General features: G+C 44.2%; 1 protein-coding gene across 1 annotated transcript in view; it reads right to left on the bottom strand.

Annotated features, from left to right (window-relative positions):
* Window positions 1-15,461, bottom strand: part of ADCY2 (adenylate cyclase 2 (brain)) — a 450,411-nt gene that overhangs the window by 151,739 nt on the left and 283,211 nt on the right. The window contains exon 5 of the mRNA XM_010857150.1: window positions 418-566. Within this exon, the coding sequence (XP_010855452.1) occupies window positions 418-566 (149 nt within the window). The remainder of the gene's footprint in view (window positions 1-417; window positions 567-15,461) is intronic.

Here is a 15,461-nt window from a genome sequence, read left to right as displayed (position 1 = left end):
AGCCGCCCTGGAAAGTGCTAGCTCCTCGAGCCCTGCCCCTGCCAAGTCCATCTTGAGGAACCAGTCCTTGTGCCTAGAGCCCACCAACTCCCTAATCTTACTGACATACAGAGTCCTGGGTGCCTGGGACACAGTGAGATCCGACCCGAGAGTTCCCAGAATGAAGGCCCCACCGGCCACTTCTCTCCCCTTTGTAACGGCTGGTTCCAAAATGCCACAAGTAGAAGGGTCTGTTTCTTATCTGAACGACAGAGGCCCTCACACACAGGTAGGTGGAGTGGACACTATGCTTTGCGCCAAGATGAACAACCCCGAAGGGCACGTGACGCTGTAAGATGGGCACTTCCGGTGACTTACATCCGCCACCTGGCGTCGGGCTCCCCAGCCTCACCGAGGAGGGAGGACGGCGCCGCGTACCTGACGTTGGTGTGCCGCTTGACGTAGAGGTTGTGGAAGTTGTTGGTGTTCTCCATCTGGCCGGCTTTGGGGCCCTGCAGCCTCTGGATGATCTCCGCTTTCATCTCCATGGCTATGTGTGCCGGCAGCAGGGACAGCAGCAGCCGCTCCTGAAGCCAGGTTGGAAGGAAGAAGGAGAGAGGTCACACCACCGGGGTCACAGCAAGGGCCGAGCGAAACCATCACGGGGCCCGAGCGGGGCCAATCTGAAGACTCTAACAAGTTCAAATACAGAGTCTAGAAATACATGTTAAAAAAAAATCCAATTTTCCAAGGTCAGAGTGTGTTACTAGATTATTTATTGAGTTCTAAGCATGTGTTCTGCAGTGTGCAAAGAAAAGGAAGGCGTAGTTATTTCCCCAAGGATATTATTTATCTATTGTGATTTTAAAGGAGTGAAACGGAAATAATACGAAGATGCCAGAAAGTAGTGGTCAGTCGGAGATAGAAGACTCTCATTTTCGCCTACTCGTTCGCTTGAAAGATAAAGTACAAGCTATATTGCACTTTTGAAAGTCAAGCAATATTCCACATTTCCTAAATAAGATAGTCACACGTTTTCAAATATTTCATTTCCTCTGTGGTGATTGTGCAATCCTTTTTCGTGATTCTGAACTATTGTAAAAACAGAGTCAGAAATACTAGTCTCTGAGAAAATGTCATCTATGAGAAACTATAGGGGGTCACAAAGAAGTGAAAACATGAGCCTTTCTTACATTTTTAGTCTTTAAATTCAGTAAATCCTGTACATGATAGCATGCAATATTATACATATGTTAATATGCATTTATTATGCTTAGAATGGCACTTTTTCATTCCCTTTAAGAAAATTGTAATTTTTTTTTTTTTTTTTGCGAAGAAGTATCACAGAAGGTCAATCTTTGAAAGTTGGTATTTACTCTAGAGTACTTTAAACATAAATCTATTATAGAAAACACCATATATTCCTCAGGTATTGTGGATTTAGCTAGTGATATTCAGTGTATATAAATGAGCATCTGTAGAGCAAAAGATTTTCTCTTCTTCCACGTTTTCTCTCAACAAATTTCTTTGTGGACAAAGTGCTGAGAGAATAGAGGAGGGTGGGGAAAGCGGGCTTTGCCCCCAGATTCACTGGTCCACACGTTTGTCCCTGTATCCACCCACACAGCACATCAGTTTGGAACTTTGGGGAACTTTCATGATGGAGCAGAGGGGAGGCCAGAAGTACATCTTGATGAAGATGAAATGGCCCTCACCACAGCCTATCCCCAGCCTGCTCCAGGAAAACACAGATGCAAAGTCAACAGGAGACTCCATGTGGGCCTGTGCGGGGCCTCAGTGTGTGGTCAGGGGCGTCTCTCCATGAACTGGCATATCTGAGTGTCGGTCATCTGTTCTCTCCTTCCTTCATTCACCCAATCAGGAAACATCCATCACTGCCCACTGAATGCCAGACTCTTGATGAGCACTAATGATAAATGCAAAGATGAAGGAGACAGTGTCCCTAATAGCACAGCTGTCAGACGAGACTAGGACAGGCTGGTGTTTAGAGGAATCCACATACCTTGGAAAACACAGGGGAACTAACAGAGCAGGAGCCCCTGCCATGCACCACATGCTTCCAGGAGCTCTCTTTGTGTGCTATATCAATATCAGAAAAAGAGTGTAGATATTTCAGTCTTAGGGGAAAAGGACTGAGAGGTCCCCATATTTTTTAGAAAAAAAATTTTTTTGGAGGGGTAGCAATACCACTAGATTTTACATGGACATTGGCAACATAACCCTTTATATGGTTCCTTGCACTCACAGAGACGGGTGATGTGAACGGTAGTTAAGTGGGGGGCTTTTTTTTGTTTGATTTCTCAACTCCTAGAGGAGTTCCTGGAAAGTAGCATTTTCTCTGTAGTTATTTGCTGAATGCATGAATGCCCTGCAGTACATTTTGTCTGGGGCACAATAAACATAAATCTCATCTCAAAACCTGTGTTCATCATTGGTACTGCTTATGGAGACCTGGGTAGGCAGGGCGTATGTTTTAAGATCAGATTAATGACCTTCTTGGTCATCAATACCAGGCCTGGGCAAGATCTGGGTCAGCGATATTCACCCAAAGGGAAATTTGACTATTCCGCAAAGCAAGGCATTGATTATTTTGGGTTTTTGTCTTTGGCAGACAAAGACACTGGGAAAAAGAATGACTGCCTCTCCCCATCTTCACATCAGCAGGTCGCACTAAAGGAGAAAGGGAACACTCAAAGTGTCTTCTGGTTGGAAAACCATTGGTAAACACCGGCAACCACTTGAAGTCACATTTTGATTTGATCCCTATTCTGAGCTTGAATTTCCTTCCATTATTCTCCAATTTTCACTAATGACCTAACAATACAACAGCATCATGTTAGCTTAAAGGTGAGGAGGTGAATTCCAATTTTGGACTAAAGCAAAATTTTGAAAGAGCAGGAACCCTGTCCAACTGTGAGACCTCTCAGTATGCAGACAAGGGCCAAGATGATCAACAGCAGGAGGATAGAGAATAACTGAGTTCAATAATAGAAGAAATCAAGTCAGGTTTTGGTTTGTTAATAGAACAAGTGACCCCAGAGAAATGGAGCCACTTGGAACTCAGAATACCAAGAAATTACTAATAATGTGAAAAATGTTGTTCAGTTGCTCAGTTGTGTCCAACTCTTTGCAACCCCATGGACTACAGCACGTCAGGCTTCCCTGTTCAGCACCATCTCCTGGGGCTTGCTCAAAGTCATGTCCATCGAGTCGCTGATGCCATCCAACCCTCTCCTCCTCTGTCATCCCCTTCTCCTCCTGCCCTCGATTTTTCCCAGCATCAGGGTCTTTTCCAATGACATGAAAAATGGATGTCCATATTTTAAAACTTAGAATAAAACCTGTATCCTTGTTACATGCAAATTGAGAGTTCAAAACATTTGGCTGATGATCTAGTGTCTCTACAAATTTGATCCCTCTATTATCTCAGAACCCAGTGAAAAGGTACTGGGATTTATTTTTAAAATAAATGGCACTTTACTACCTTTTGAATCTTACTACAAAGTAGAGCTATTCCATCATCTATTTGTCTTTTGCTACCTACCCATCAAATACATGTAATTGCCTCTTACTTTCTTTTTTCTACATTTTGGCTTCCATGACCAACCATATGGTTAGACATTTGGGAAGTCTGAAAGTCACAAAATATGTGATACATCCAAGGAAGTACTTAGATGATAGACTTTGCTTCTTCAAGTTTGGAACCAAGCTATGCTAATGTTGCCTTCACTCAACTCCATTTTTGGTAGCTACTGAGCACACTGTGAGTACTGAGTAAGTCTGTATGGGATGGCCTCTGTTTCTCTATTTACTGATCACTGTATTGGATGATTGTATGTGAGGTCAAAATTGTATGAAGTATTCATAATGTTCAAAATCTATTTAAACAAATAGAGAAAATCCAGTGAGAAAACTGTGTTATTGATGTCAACAAAGTCAGAAGACTCATCTGGTCATTCTCTAAGGCACGATGAGACGGGAGACAAAGGAGGCATGTTGCTGTGTGTTAGTTGCTCAGTCATGTCCGACTCTTTTGCGACCCAATGGACCTTGCCAGGCTCCTCTGTCCATGGGATTCTCCAGGCAAGAATACTGGAGTGGGTTGCCATTCCCTTCTCCAGAGATACTTCCTTACCCAGGGATAGAACTCATGTCTCCTGCATTGCAGGCAGATTCTTTACTGAGTCAGTCAGTTCAGTTCAGTCGCTCAGTTGTGTCCGACTCTTTGCAACTCCAGGGACTGCAGCACGCCAGGCTTCCCTGGAACTTACTCAAACTCATGTCAATCGTGTCAGTGATACCATCCAACCATCTCATATTCTGTTGTCCTCTTCTCCTCCTGCGTTCAATCTTTCCCAGCATCAGAGTCTTTTCCAGTGAGTCAGTTCTTTGTATCAGGTAGCCAAAGTATTGGAGTTTCAGCTTCAGCATCAGTCCTTCCAAAGAATATTCAGGACTGATTTCCTTTAGGATGGACTGGTTGGATCTCCTTGCAGTCCAAGGGACTCTCAAGAGTCTTCTCCAACACCACAGCTCAAAAGCATCAATTCTTCTACTGAGTGAGAGATGCCATTGCATCTCTATCATAAAGCGAGCAGACCCTGAACACAGATTTGTTAACTTCTAAAACAGTGACAAAAAATGCTGGCATGTAGGATATAATAGATTATGAATCTGGTCTAGGCTATCTATTTAGAAATCTCAGTGGAATCTGTGTCTACAGAGATGTCTGGTGATCGGCTTAATTAGATTATAACCAGCTTTGTATTTTCTGTTGGATGACGGATGAGTCAAGGGCTAAGAAAAATCAAAGTGTACCAGGTTGCAAATCTCAGTTGACATCCTTCTGCATTATCACCTTATGAGGATAATTGTGTGTCCCTGTGGACTCAGCACAGTCTTCTGTTGAATTTAAAGATATCAGTCGATTCTCCCATGGTTTACATTAATTTCCAGTCATGGTTCCAGAGCCTATATTGTTGGCATCCTAACCATATTCCCTCTCCATTCCTTGGAGGTTGCCTGCAGCCTGGTCCTTTCTAAATCTACAATTTCCTGTGCCTCAACCAATGAGGAAGTGATTGGTGGATAAATATCTCAGCTCCCACATCCACACCCCTTGGTGGGCAGACCTGAGCATCTTCTACTCTTCCCTCCAAGGGTCTCCAGATGGATTGAGCCCCCGTTGCCAGCTACCCCTTTCAATAGCTGGAGCTGGATCCTCCCTGACACACTCCCTCACTCGGCCACCTGAAACCACATCCAACTAAATGTCCAAACTCACATCCTCGTCTGAGTGTTGCTCAGAGTAAACCTAACTGAGACTTTCGCAAGCACCTTCATTTTCTGCCTGGACTTCGTTTCCACCAGGACTTCCTAGTGGCTCAGATAGTAAAGGCTCTGCCTATAATGTGGGAGACCAGGGTTCAATCCCTGGGTCAGGAAGATCTCCTGGAGAAGGAAATGGCAACCCATTCTAGTATTCTTGCCTGGAGAATCCCATGGATGGAGGAACCTGGTAGGCTACAGTCCATGGGGTTGCAAAGAGTTGGACACGACTGAATGGCTTCACTTCTTTCACTGTTTTTTCGTTTTCTGCCTACATTTTGTAGGCAGAAACTAAACCCCAAGGGGCTTCCCAGATGGCTCAGTGGTAGAGTCTGCCTGAAATGCAGGAGATGCAGGAGTCACAAGTTCGATCCCTAGGTTGGGAAGATCCCCTGGAGGAGGACATGGCAACCCACCCCAGTATTCTTGCCTGGAGAGTCCCATGGACAGAGAAGCCTGGTGGGCTATAGTCTATAGGGTCACACAGAGTTGGACACAACTGAAGCAATTTAGCACACATGCAAACCCCCAAGACCACAGAGTCAGCCTTCCCTAAAGGACAGATTCCATGAACAAAAAAGATGAATTAAACAAAGTAATTCTCTTTCATGCCCATAGCTTCATTTAATGACCAAATGTAAATCATGGACTTTAATTTAGTCCCACGTGTAGACAGATGACTGGCTTTTTATAGGTAGTTTGAAAAATACAGGAAATCAACTCCATATGTTATGTAAACCAAATTTTTCTTTGTGTGTGTGTGTTAAAGAATCTTTGTGAAGTTAGAGTGGAATAAAGATATTGGTAACAGCCTACCAGCAAAAAAGAAAAGAACCCAAGTCTTCTCAATTATCACGTGATTCTGGTGCCCCTGATGGACAGCAATTCGTGTTGTGGGGTCTGCACACATCCTCTTGGTCATCACAGCATTGGATAAAGGGGTAAGCCTTAAATGAAAGTCTGTACTTGAACATTCTGAATCAAGTCACTTTTAAATACGTCTTTCTTCCCTTATAAAGTGCTGTGCTCTAAAAGGAAAGCCCAATATTATGGCACACATGATAAATTTCAACTCAACTCATAATCTGACAAGGTTAATATTTCCATTAATATTTCAGCTTTTTGATAATGTAGCTGTGTGCCCTGCCAAATTATCTGAAAGCAACACACAAACTTAAGTGCTTAATATGCCGGATATGACTTAGCTACATTATCTCCAAATACACTGGAGAAACTCCTTAAGGGGATTTTTGGAAAATCAAGTCGTCACAGAACTGATTGATGCACACCATCACTATTTCTTTCTCTTTTTAGAAAAGACTGTCGAGTGACAGAGAATTTGGCTAATTCCAGCCTACTCAAAGATTATCCAGTGAATAGGTCAGCCATAGTTTGAGAGTTTCATTTTAACACATCTTTTTATTAAGCCTCTAACTAATATTCATTAAATTCATATTTTTTTCTGAGAATGTGTACTTTAAAATTATGCCATGTAGAAAGCTACAGAGTTTGTAGATTTCAATGTACTATTGATCAAAATTCAAGACACTCTCCAACTCCAAATTGTTTCTAACATAATGAAACAAAGCAGATATTTAACTTTACGTTTTTATGCCATTTTTGAGATTATTTCAGTTGACAGGAAAATCCAATTTTAGCAAAGATGATGTATGCTTAAATTCTGAGCTATCATATATTGATGTACATTATATCCTGTTTCTTCTTTAAACCATGCATGTGATAAATGTTTAAAACTGCTGCATTTTCGGAAAGGAGGATGACAAGGACTTGCTCTTTCATAAGAATCAAAATTTTTTTCCTCTTTCAAAATTCTTATTTCTATCTAGTTCTTATTTTAAATGCCTTTCAGTTAACTCAGGATGGCAAACCAATTCGATATATTACTCCTTCTATTGTATTCATTCCTTTCATTGAAGGAATAAGTTACAAATTTTCTCTTCCCAACAGAAAGTAGTCACTGGCATAAACAGACACCAGATCCCTAAGCAGCTACTGTGTTACAAGAGGTACTGAAGAGATATGCTGATATGCTGCCATTCAGTATTGACCTGCAGCGTGAAAGAATCAGGTATCCATTTAGAATCAAACATGAAGCCTCTGTACTTGGGAAGCTCCCACCAGAGGTGTGTATCTGTATCAGTATTTTCCCCAGATATACCTTCTCTTGCAGCCAGCTTCACATGTGCAAGTCTCAGTGAAAAACCATCTGTTATTGCCACCAGCCTCTCTCACCTGCACACTTCCGAAGTTAAGGTATAGTTTTTGTTCAGTTGCTAAGTCATGTCTGACTCTGCAACACCATGGAAGCTCTCCGCATCAGGTGGCCAAAGGATCGGAGTTTCAGCTTCAGCATCAGTCCTTAATGAATATTCAGGACTGATTTCCTTTAGGATTGACTCGTTTGATCACCTTGCAGTCCAAAGGACTTTCAGGAGTCTTCTCCAGCAGCACAATTTGAAAGCATCACTTCTTTGGTGCTCAGCCTTTCTCATGATCCATCTCACACATCCATACATGACTACTGCAAAAACCACAGCTTTGACTAGATGGACCTTTGTCAGCAAAGTGATGTGTCTGCTTTGTAATACTCTGTCTAGGTATATACTAAGGTGTACTAACAGCTGCCATTACTGCTATTTCTTGCTATTCAATTTAGTTTGTTTCTCTTCAGATTCCAGCCTTAGGAATCTTGCTTTACAGGAATCAATCAGAACACAGTTACTACTTATTATTTGAAAGGTCTTGCTTTATCTAACTTTGATTTTTACAATAAAATCAGTTGTCATATTTATGCATGATGAAATCCAGCACTGCCTAGTAGAGACAGCACCCAAGTCCACGTAGATCTGAGCTCATGTTCTTTCTCTACCACGACCTACATGACCTCAGTTAAATCCCTCCAGCCTTGGGAGCCTCAATTTAGTTGTTTAAAAAAATATCTGTTAGACTTGGTGAGTTGAAGGTCTGCAGGTCCCTGTAAATTCCTCGAATTTTATGGAACCACAAGAGGTTTCTTCCTAGAATTTGCCTCTTACTGTTTCAGACTCAAACACAAAGAAAAAGAGACCAGTGCTCACAACCGCAGACCACAGCCAAGACGGTTAAGAAGCACTGCGGGAAAGGAGAGGCCTCTTGACAGAGAAACCCTTTCGTGAAGGGTCACTTCACTGAACTGCAAGAGGACGGAGAATGGCGAGGGGCTATGGTGTGCCGTGTGAACGGCCAGCGTTTGTGTGCAGAGGGCAAGTCAGCGTGCTTGTTGCACAGTGTAGGGAGGCCGAAATGCTTTGAGCAGATGAAAATCAATATGCCCTTTGACAAGTCACTGTTCCCTTTTACAAAACCATCAAGGCCTTTCGTTGCATTCCTATATTGTTGTCTCATTTTATAAACCCTGGCTATATTAAATTCTATTTAAATTTAAACACTTTTGACCAAAAAGGGGCGGGGGGGGGGTGCAAAATAGATAAAACGTTGTCTCAGAGCAAGTAGAGGGAGGTGGTACTCACTAGGGAGTCAAGACCTGATGAAATTTGCATCTTCCAACTTTATGGTCACTGATTTCTCATCCTACTGGCTAATTTGTAAGCTCAGCAGAAGGATTAAGACAGTTGGGGTGCTTTTACAGAGCACATCAGTAACAAAAGATGGAAGGAAAGAAATGATCACTTACATGTGATTACTCTCCAGCGAGGAGGAGTTAGAGAACACAAGGCTAAAGTCAAGTTATAAAGTGTGTTTTCAGTCACAGGTGGCAGTAAATTGATACTTTTAAATTCAAACTGCTAACCATCAATTTAATTCTTTAATACGGAGCCTCTAGGGGGTCTTCCTGGTGGCTCAGACAGTAAAGAATCTGCCTGCAGTGCAGGAGACCAGGGTTTGATTCCTGGGTCAGGAAGATCCCCTGGAGAAGGGAATGGCAACCCACTCCAGTGTTCTTGCCTGGAGAATCCCATGGACCGAGGAGCCTAGCACGCTACAGTCCAAAGGGTTGCAAAGAGTCAGACGTGACTGAACAACTAACATTTTCAGTGGAAGAAACACCGTTCATAATGTAGAAAGCCTTCAATCCTTGGGTGGGAGACTATGGAGGTCCTGAGATAAGAGGCACAGCTCTGTTCCCCGACAAGGCAGCAGGACACACGGGCACCCACAGCAATACGGCGGGATGGTCTGTGAGTTTCACATGTGTCTCCAAGGCCGCTGCTCCCATGAGGCCCGAGATGTCACAGCTGAACACCAGGGCTATGAAAACACCCAAAGGGGAGCTCATCGTGCAAACAGACCTCCACACCCACACACTAAAAAGTGAAAAAGTAAATGCTCCAGATTAACAATGACTCTGGTCTGATTTGCCCCTCCAAGGTCATCTGCCTATATGCAAGTAACACCCTCCAGCCTGAAACAGGCAAAGCTGATTGAAGAAAATGCAGAAAAAGAAAAGACACTGTGTGAAGACTGACCCCTTTCCTGGATTCTGGGGAAAAGAGAAACTCAGGGTGTACAGGGGGCTAGGTGATTTCTTCTGAGAAGAAGGAAAGATGGAGATGCTGACAGAGGAGATGATAAGAAGATAGAGACAAATATGTGAGATCAACTGTATTAAATGCATTATTGACTGGAGACATATTAATGCCAGCGGTGTCAGTTTCTGCAAAACTCCCCCAGTTGATAAAATGCTAAATATTGCAGGGAGTAAAATGGAATACTGTAATATCCAAGTGCAATCCGTCGATGAAACTGTATGCCACAGATGACCAGATAACAATGTAGCTATATACACACAACAGTCGCAGTCACTCAATCGCTGTTCTGAAATACGTGTTGGCCCTTTCTTTCCTTGCTCCTCTGACCATAAGCTTGGCCACATGGCTTGGTCTGACCAGTGACCTGTGAAGGGCGTGATGTGTGCTTCTTCTGAGCACAAGCTTTAAGAGCCAGTGTGGGGCTCACCATTTCATTTCCAATTGCTCTGGGGACCAGCAGTGTCCCAGCAAGAGGCTGCTCTGAGCCTGAGTTGCACGTAAGATGCAAAATGGAAGCTCATCTGTACTGGAGAAATACAAGGTCTCTTTGGCATTATCATTGCCTGCTCCTTCAATCTGGGGGTGATTTGTGCCACAGCTGCCCCGAGCTCTTTGGACAGATGCAACACTGAAGGGCGTGCACACCAACCCATGTGATTTTCACGGCTATTCTGATTTGGGGCAATTTCACTGAAATTTCTTTACTTCTTTGCACAGAGGCAGCTTGGAGTTGTATTAAGTGGGGAAGGAATTACCCAGGGCAGGAACTTCCCCATCTAGGATCAGATGCTTCTCTTCAGTTGTAAAAACCAGGGAACACTTCTCTAAAAGATATTTCTCCCCCTAAGGAAAGGCCGTGGAGAAGGCAATGGCACCCCACTCCAGTACTCTTGCCTGGAAAATCCCATGGACGGAGGAGCCTGGTGGGCTGCAGTCCATAGGGTCACTGAGAGTAGGACGCGACTGAGCGACTTCACTTTCACTTTTCACTTTCATGCATTGGAGAAGGAAATGGCAACCCACTCCAGTGTTCTTGACTGGAGAATCCCAGGGATGGGGGAGCCTGGTGGGCTTCCGTCTATGGGGTCACACAGAGTTGGACACGACTGAAGCGACTTAGCAGCAGCAGCAGCAAGGAAAGGCTGAAGTTGTGAGAATTCACCCTTTCTACTGGCTGCAGGTGTCATGTTACAGGCTAACTATTCCTGTTCTCCAAAGTGCTTGTTCTCACCGGATGCAAAGCACCGGGCTTTCATCAGGCTGACAAGCGCTCCCACACTTAAGAATGTTGGCAGCGCTGTGTCACACAGTGATGTTCGTAACATCAACCATGAAAAGGACTGAGAGAGCATGGGAGTGTGTCTGCTGGGGTGCAGGTCTGGCTCCTCCTTGATGGTGGTGAGACGGTGGGTTCGCTCAGTTTAATCCCTCAGCAGCTCGAGATGCTAGTCTGGAGGAGGCGGCTCGGTCTAAGGATGGATGTTCGAGTGTATGAGACATGTGCGTGTAAGAGAGGTGGGGAGAGGTGAAGGGGAGACTGGAGGCTGTGGAGCTCTGCGGGGGAGCCCAGTCCCTTCAATGTTGCTAGTAAGTCTGGTCTCAGAAAAAGCTCTGAAAGTTCATGTTTGGGACACTCAGAATTGTTAATTGAAGAACAGACCTCTCTTTTACACGGAAATGAACTTCCTATTCTTCCAGGAAATGCCAGAACTACTTGAATGCAGTTGCTATGTTTTTTGTTTATTTTATTGAAGTATAGTTGATTTACAAGTTGCATTAGTTTCTACTGTACAGCAAAATGATTTAGTTAAACACATACCTGGCATGCTTTAGTCCATGGGGTCACAAAGAGTCAGACAGAATTGAGCAACTGAACTGAACTGAAGTGATAGGTATATACTTTTTTATATATTTTTTTCCATTATGGTTTATCACAAGATATCAAATACAGCTCCCTATGCTATACAGTAGGACTTTGTTGCTTTATTCTAAATATAATAGTTTGCATCTGCTAATCCCAAACTCCCAACCCATCCCTCTTCCGCCTCCCTTGGCAACCACAAGGCTGTTCTCCATGTCTGTGAGTCTGTTTCTGATTTGTAGATAGATTCATTTGTGTCATATTTTAGATTCCACATACAAGTGATGTCATATGATATTTGTCTCTGACTCACTTCACTTAATGTGGTAATCTCTAAGTGCATCCATGTTGCTGCAAATGGCATCATGTCATTCCTTTTTATAGCTGAGTAGTGTTCCACTGTGTGCACGCGCACACACACACACACACACACACACACACATCCCATCTTATTCATCCATTCATCTGTTGATGGACATCTAGGTTGTCTCCATGCAGTTTCTGTGCTCTTAATTCAAGGTTCTTTCCCCCATAGTAATTTTCACGTATCAATTCCAGTTCTAAGCAGTTTGTAACCATTATCTCGCTTAAGTCTTCCCCACACCAAGGATGTAGGTATTATTAATTTCCTCAGTTTTACCAAGAGGAAACTGAAGATAAACTGGTTTGGGGACTTGCTACATATCTCACATCAAGCTGGTGGTGCAGCCGGGATTTGAACCCGTGGAGGCAGCCAGTGGGTAGCGCTCTCCTTGACCATCCAGAATAAGAGACAACATGTAACTAAGCACAGCAAGAAATCCCAGCACCAGCCAGTGGCGGGGAGGGGTTCCACAACACATGGTGGTGTCTCCGGGCATGACTGATTCCTCCACGATTTTTTTGATGGGGAGACTAATCCTTTTTCCTAATTATGCGGAATGTGGAGACCTGAACCTCAAAGCCAACTTGGTCTTGGGGCGAGCCTCACAGTGCCCGATGGTGTGGACAGCCCTCAGCCTCTTCTCACCCTTCATGCAGACTACCAGAGGGGCAGCCCAGACCACCTGGGGCACAGAGCAAAGCCCAGTGGATACCAGAAGGCATTCCTTGAGCAGGGAAGGAACAGAGGAGATTTCTGGAAGACACTGCTTGACACTTCCATCATGAACACAGGACTGTATCCTGAAATGAGTATTTGCTTTTTCTCTGCTCTGAATACAAAGTCAAGTGGCTGGCTTGGAGAGGTGATCCAAAGACTCCCCGGTGTGGAGGTAGGTGTTCAAATTTATGCTTATTTATCCTGAAAAATCAAGTCTCCAGAGAAAAGCCTCCATAGTCAAAACCCTGCAGATAATACCATTTAAATAGTGCACCTGCCCTCAAACACTAATGGTCCCCTTGGGCACCGATGCAGCTGGTACCAGGAGATGGCCCCATCATTTCTGCAGGGCATCAACTTTTCAGGGACGGGATAATAAATGAGGAAAGAGAAAGAACAGAGCTGAACTAATTCTCATTCTGCTCATAAAGCAATGTCCTCAGCTTCCTCAGATACAAACGAAAGACGCAAGCAGCAAACGGCACAGCAAAGTCATCACGGCAAAAAGCTGGAGGGCTGTCACACTGCTAGAATTTTACTACAAGTGACTCGAATGAAAAGACTGTGGTAAAAACTCAGGAACGCAAGTAATCTCTGCTGAAGTTTGCTGGACTGTTCATTTGCTACACACCCGATCTGGGAGCTAATTTTGTTGTCTGTGCGTGCTCCATCAATCAGCCGTGTGACGCCATGGACTGCAGCCCGCCAGGTTCCTCTGTCCATGGGATTCTCCAGGCAAGAATACTGGAGTGGGTTGCCACTTCCTTCTCCAGGGGATCGTCCCAACCCAGGGACCGAATCCTCATCTCTTGTGTTTCTTGCATTGGCAGGCTGGCTCTCTCTCACTGCACTACTTAAGTTTTATCTTTGTCTTTAGAAAATGCATTCTTTGTATTCAGACTGGAGATTTTCTTTAACCTAAGTTTCACTAACAGGTGCGTCTTTGGAGAGAATGGTGTCAGATATTAGCTAAAAACAGTGATGCTGGTTCAGGATCTCAGATGTAACTGTAGGGGCTCAGAGCAGACTCCCCAAGACACACTGCAGTGACACCCTGGTTATTTTGAATTAAAGTTACTTGAGAAGCGGCCAGTGCAGAGACATGCCCCTGTCTCCCTGAAAAAAGTGAATACACTTCCCATGTGAAAAGTACACTCCCTGAGCAAGGAGGTGGAGAATCCTTAATGGCAGAGACAGGCAGTTCAGGACAGAAAGATCCCTGTAAACAAACCTTGTTACTTTTTAAATTCACTACCCCAAATGTGGCTCAGTGGTAAAGAGGCTGCTGGCAGTGCAGGAGACCCAGGTTCAGTCCCTCGGCCAGGAAGATCCCCTAGAGAATGGAACAGCTACCCACTTCAGTGTTTCCACCTGGAAAATTCCATGGACAGAGGAGCTTGGCGAGCTACAGTCCATGGGGTTGCAAAGAGTTGGAAAGGACAGAGGCACTAAACAGCCAAGTTCAAACTCTGTTTATCTTCAAAATTAAGCACCCAAGCCTGAATCTGTCTCCTTAGTTCCTCACAAATATATTGTTTCTTTGTCTAAAAACAAAAACTGCCTTCCTTGCAACTTCTTAGGTCCTATTTCTATGAGTTCTCTAAATTTGTATTTTTCCTCCTGTTCATCTGTCTTAGATCAGCCCGAAGAACTCAAGAAGGGTAGAGGGGAAATTTCCCCCTCCCCAGCAAATGGCTACCGGACAAAGAAAAATAAATCGTGGCTTGACACTTCTGGAATTTAAGAAAAATAGCTCGTAAGAGAGTTCATCCTGAGTTACACATGATGATAACTGAAGCTGAAATCACACAGGTAATGGAGAAGGAAACCTGGACTTGGTGTGCTTGCTAACTCCTTTCTTCCCTCGAGGCTATAAAGTCTTAAGAATTCATCAAAATTTTAAGCCCAGAGGAAGCAGACTGTCAGCCCACATGCTGAGCCTTGCCAGGCAGATGAGCTCGGACTGGCTTGCAGGGCACACAGGTGTGTTTGTGCGTGTGAAGGCCGAAAAAACTTGAACACTATTATGCAGGGCGTGTCAGTAATCGTACACATTCACCGTGTTGGCCAGTCCTCTAAATCTGACTTCTCACCTTCAGCGCTGTGGGTATTTGGGGCTGGAGAGTTCTTTGTTTTGGGAAGCTGTCCTGTGCATTAAAGGATGGTTAGCACATTCTGTCCAATAGACCTAAAGCTAGACTGGACTTTAGTAGCTCCTACCCAATGGGTACCCGGAGAGAATCCATTTCCATCTGGAAACAACCAGAATCATCTTCAGTTCCAGTTCAGTTCAGTCGTTAGTCATGTCTGACTCTTTGCGACCCCATGAATCACAGCACGCCAGGCCTCCCTGTCCATCACCATCTCCAGAGTTCACTCTAACTCACGTCCATCGAGTTGGTGATGCCATCCAGCCATCTCATCCTCTGTCGTCCCCTTTTCCTCCTGCCCCCAATCCCTCCCAGCATCAGAGTCTTTTCTAATGAGTCAACTCTTCGGATGAGGTGGCCAAAGTACTGGAGTTTCAGCTTTAGCATCAGTCCTTCCAAAGAAATCCCAGGGTTGATCTCCTTTAGAATGGACTGGTTGGATCTCCTTGCAGTCCAAGGGACTCTCAAGAGTCTTCTCCAACACCACAGTT

This window comes from Bison bison, unplaced genomic scaffold, assembly GCF_000754665.1.
Source record: "Bison bison bison isolate TAMUID 2011002044 unplaced genomic scaffold, Bison_UMD1.0 scf7180017864377, whole genome shotgun sequence".
NCBI lineage: Eukaryota > Metazoa > Chordata > Mammalia > Artiodactyla > Bovidae > Bison > Bison bison.
Note: the sequence above shows the minus strand (reverse complement) of the source record. Positions and strands in the feature narration are given on the sequence as shown.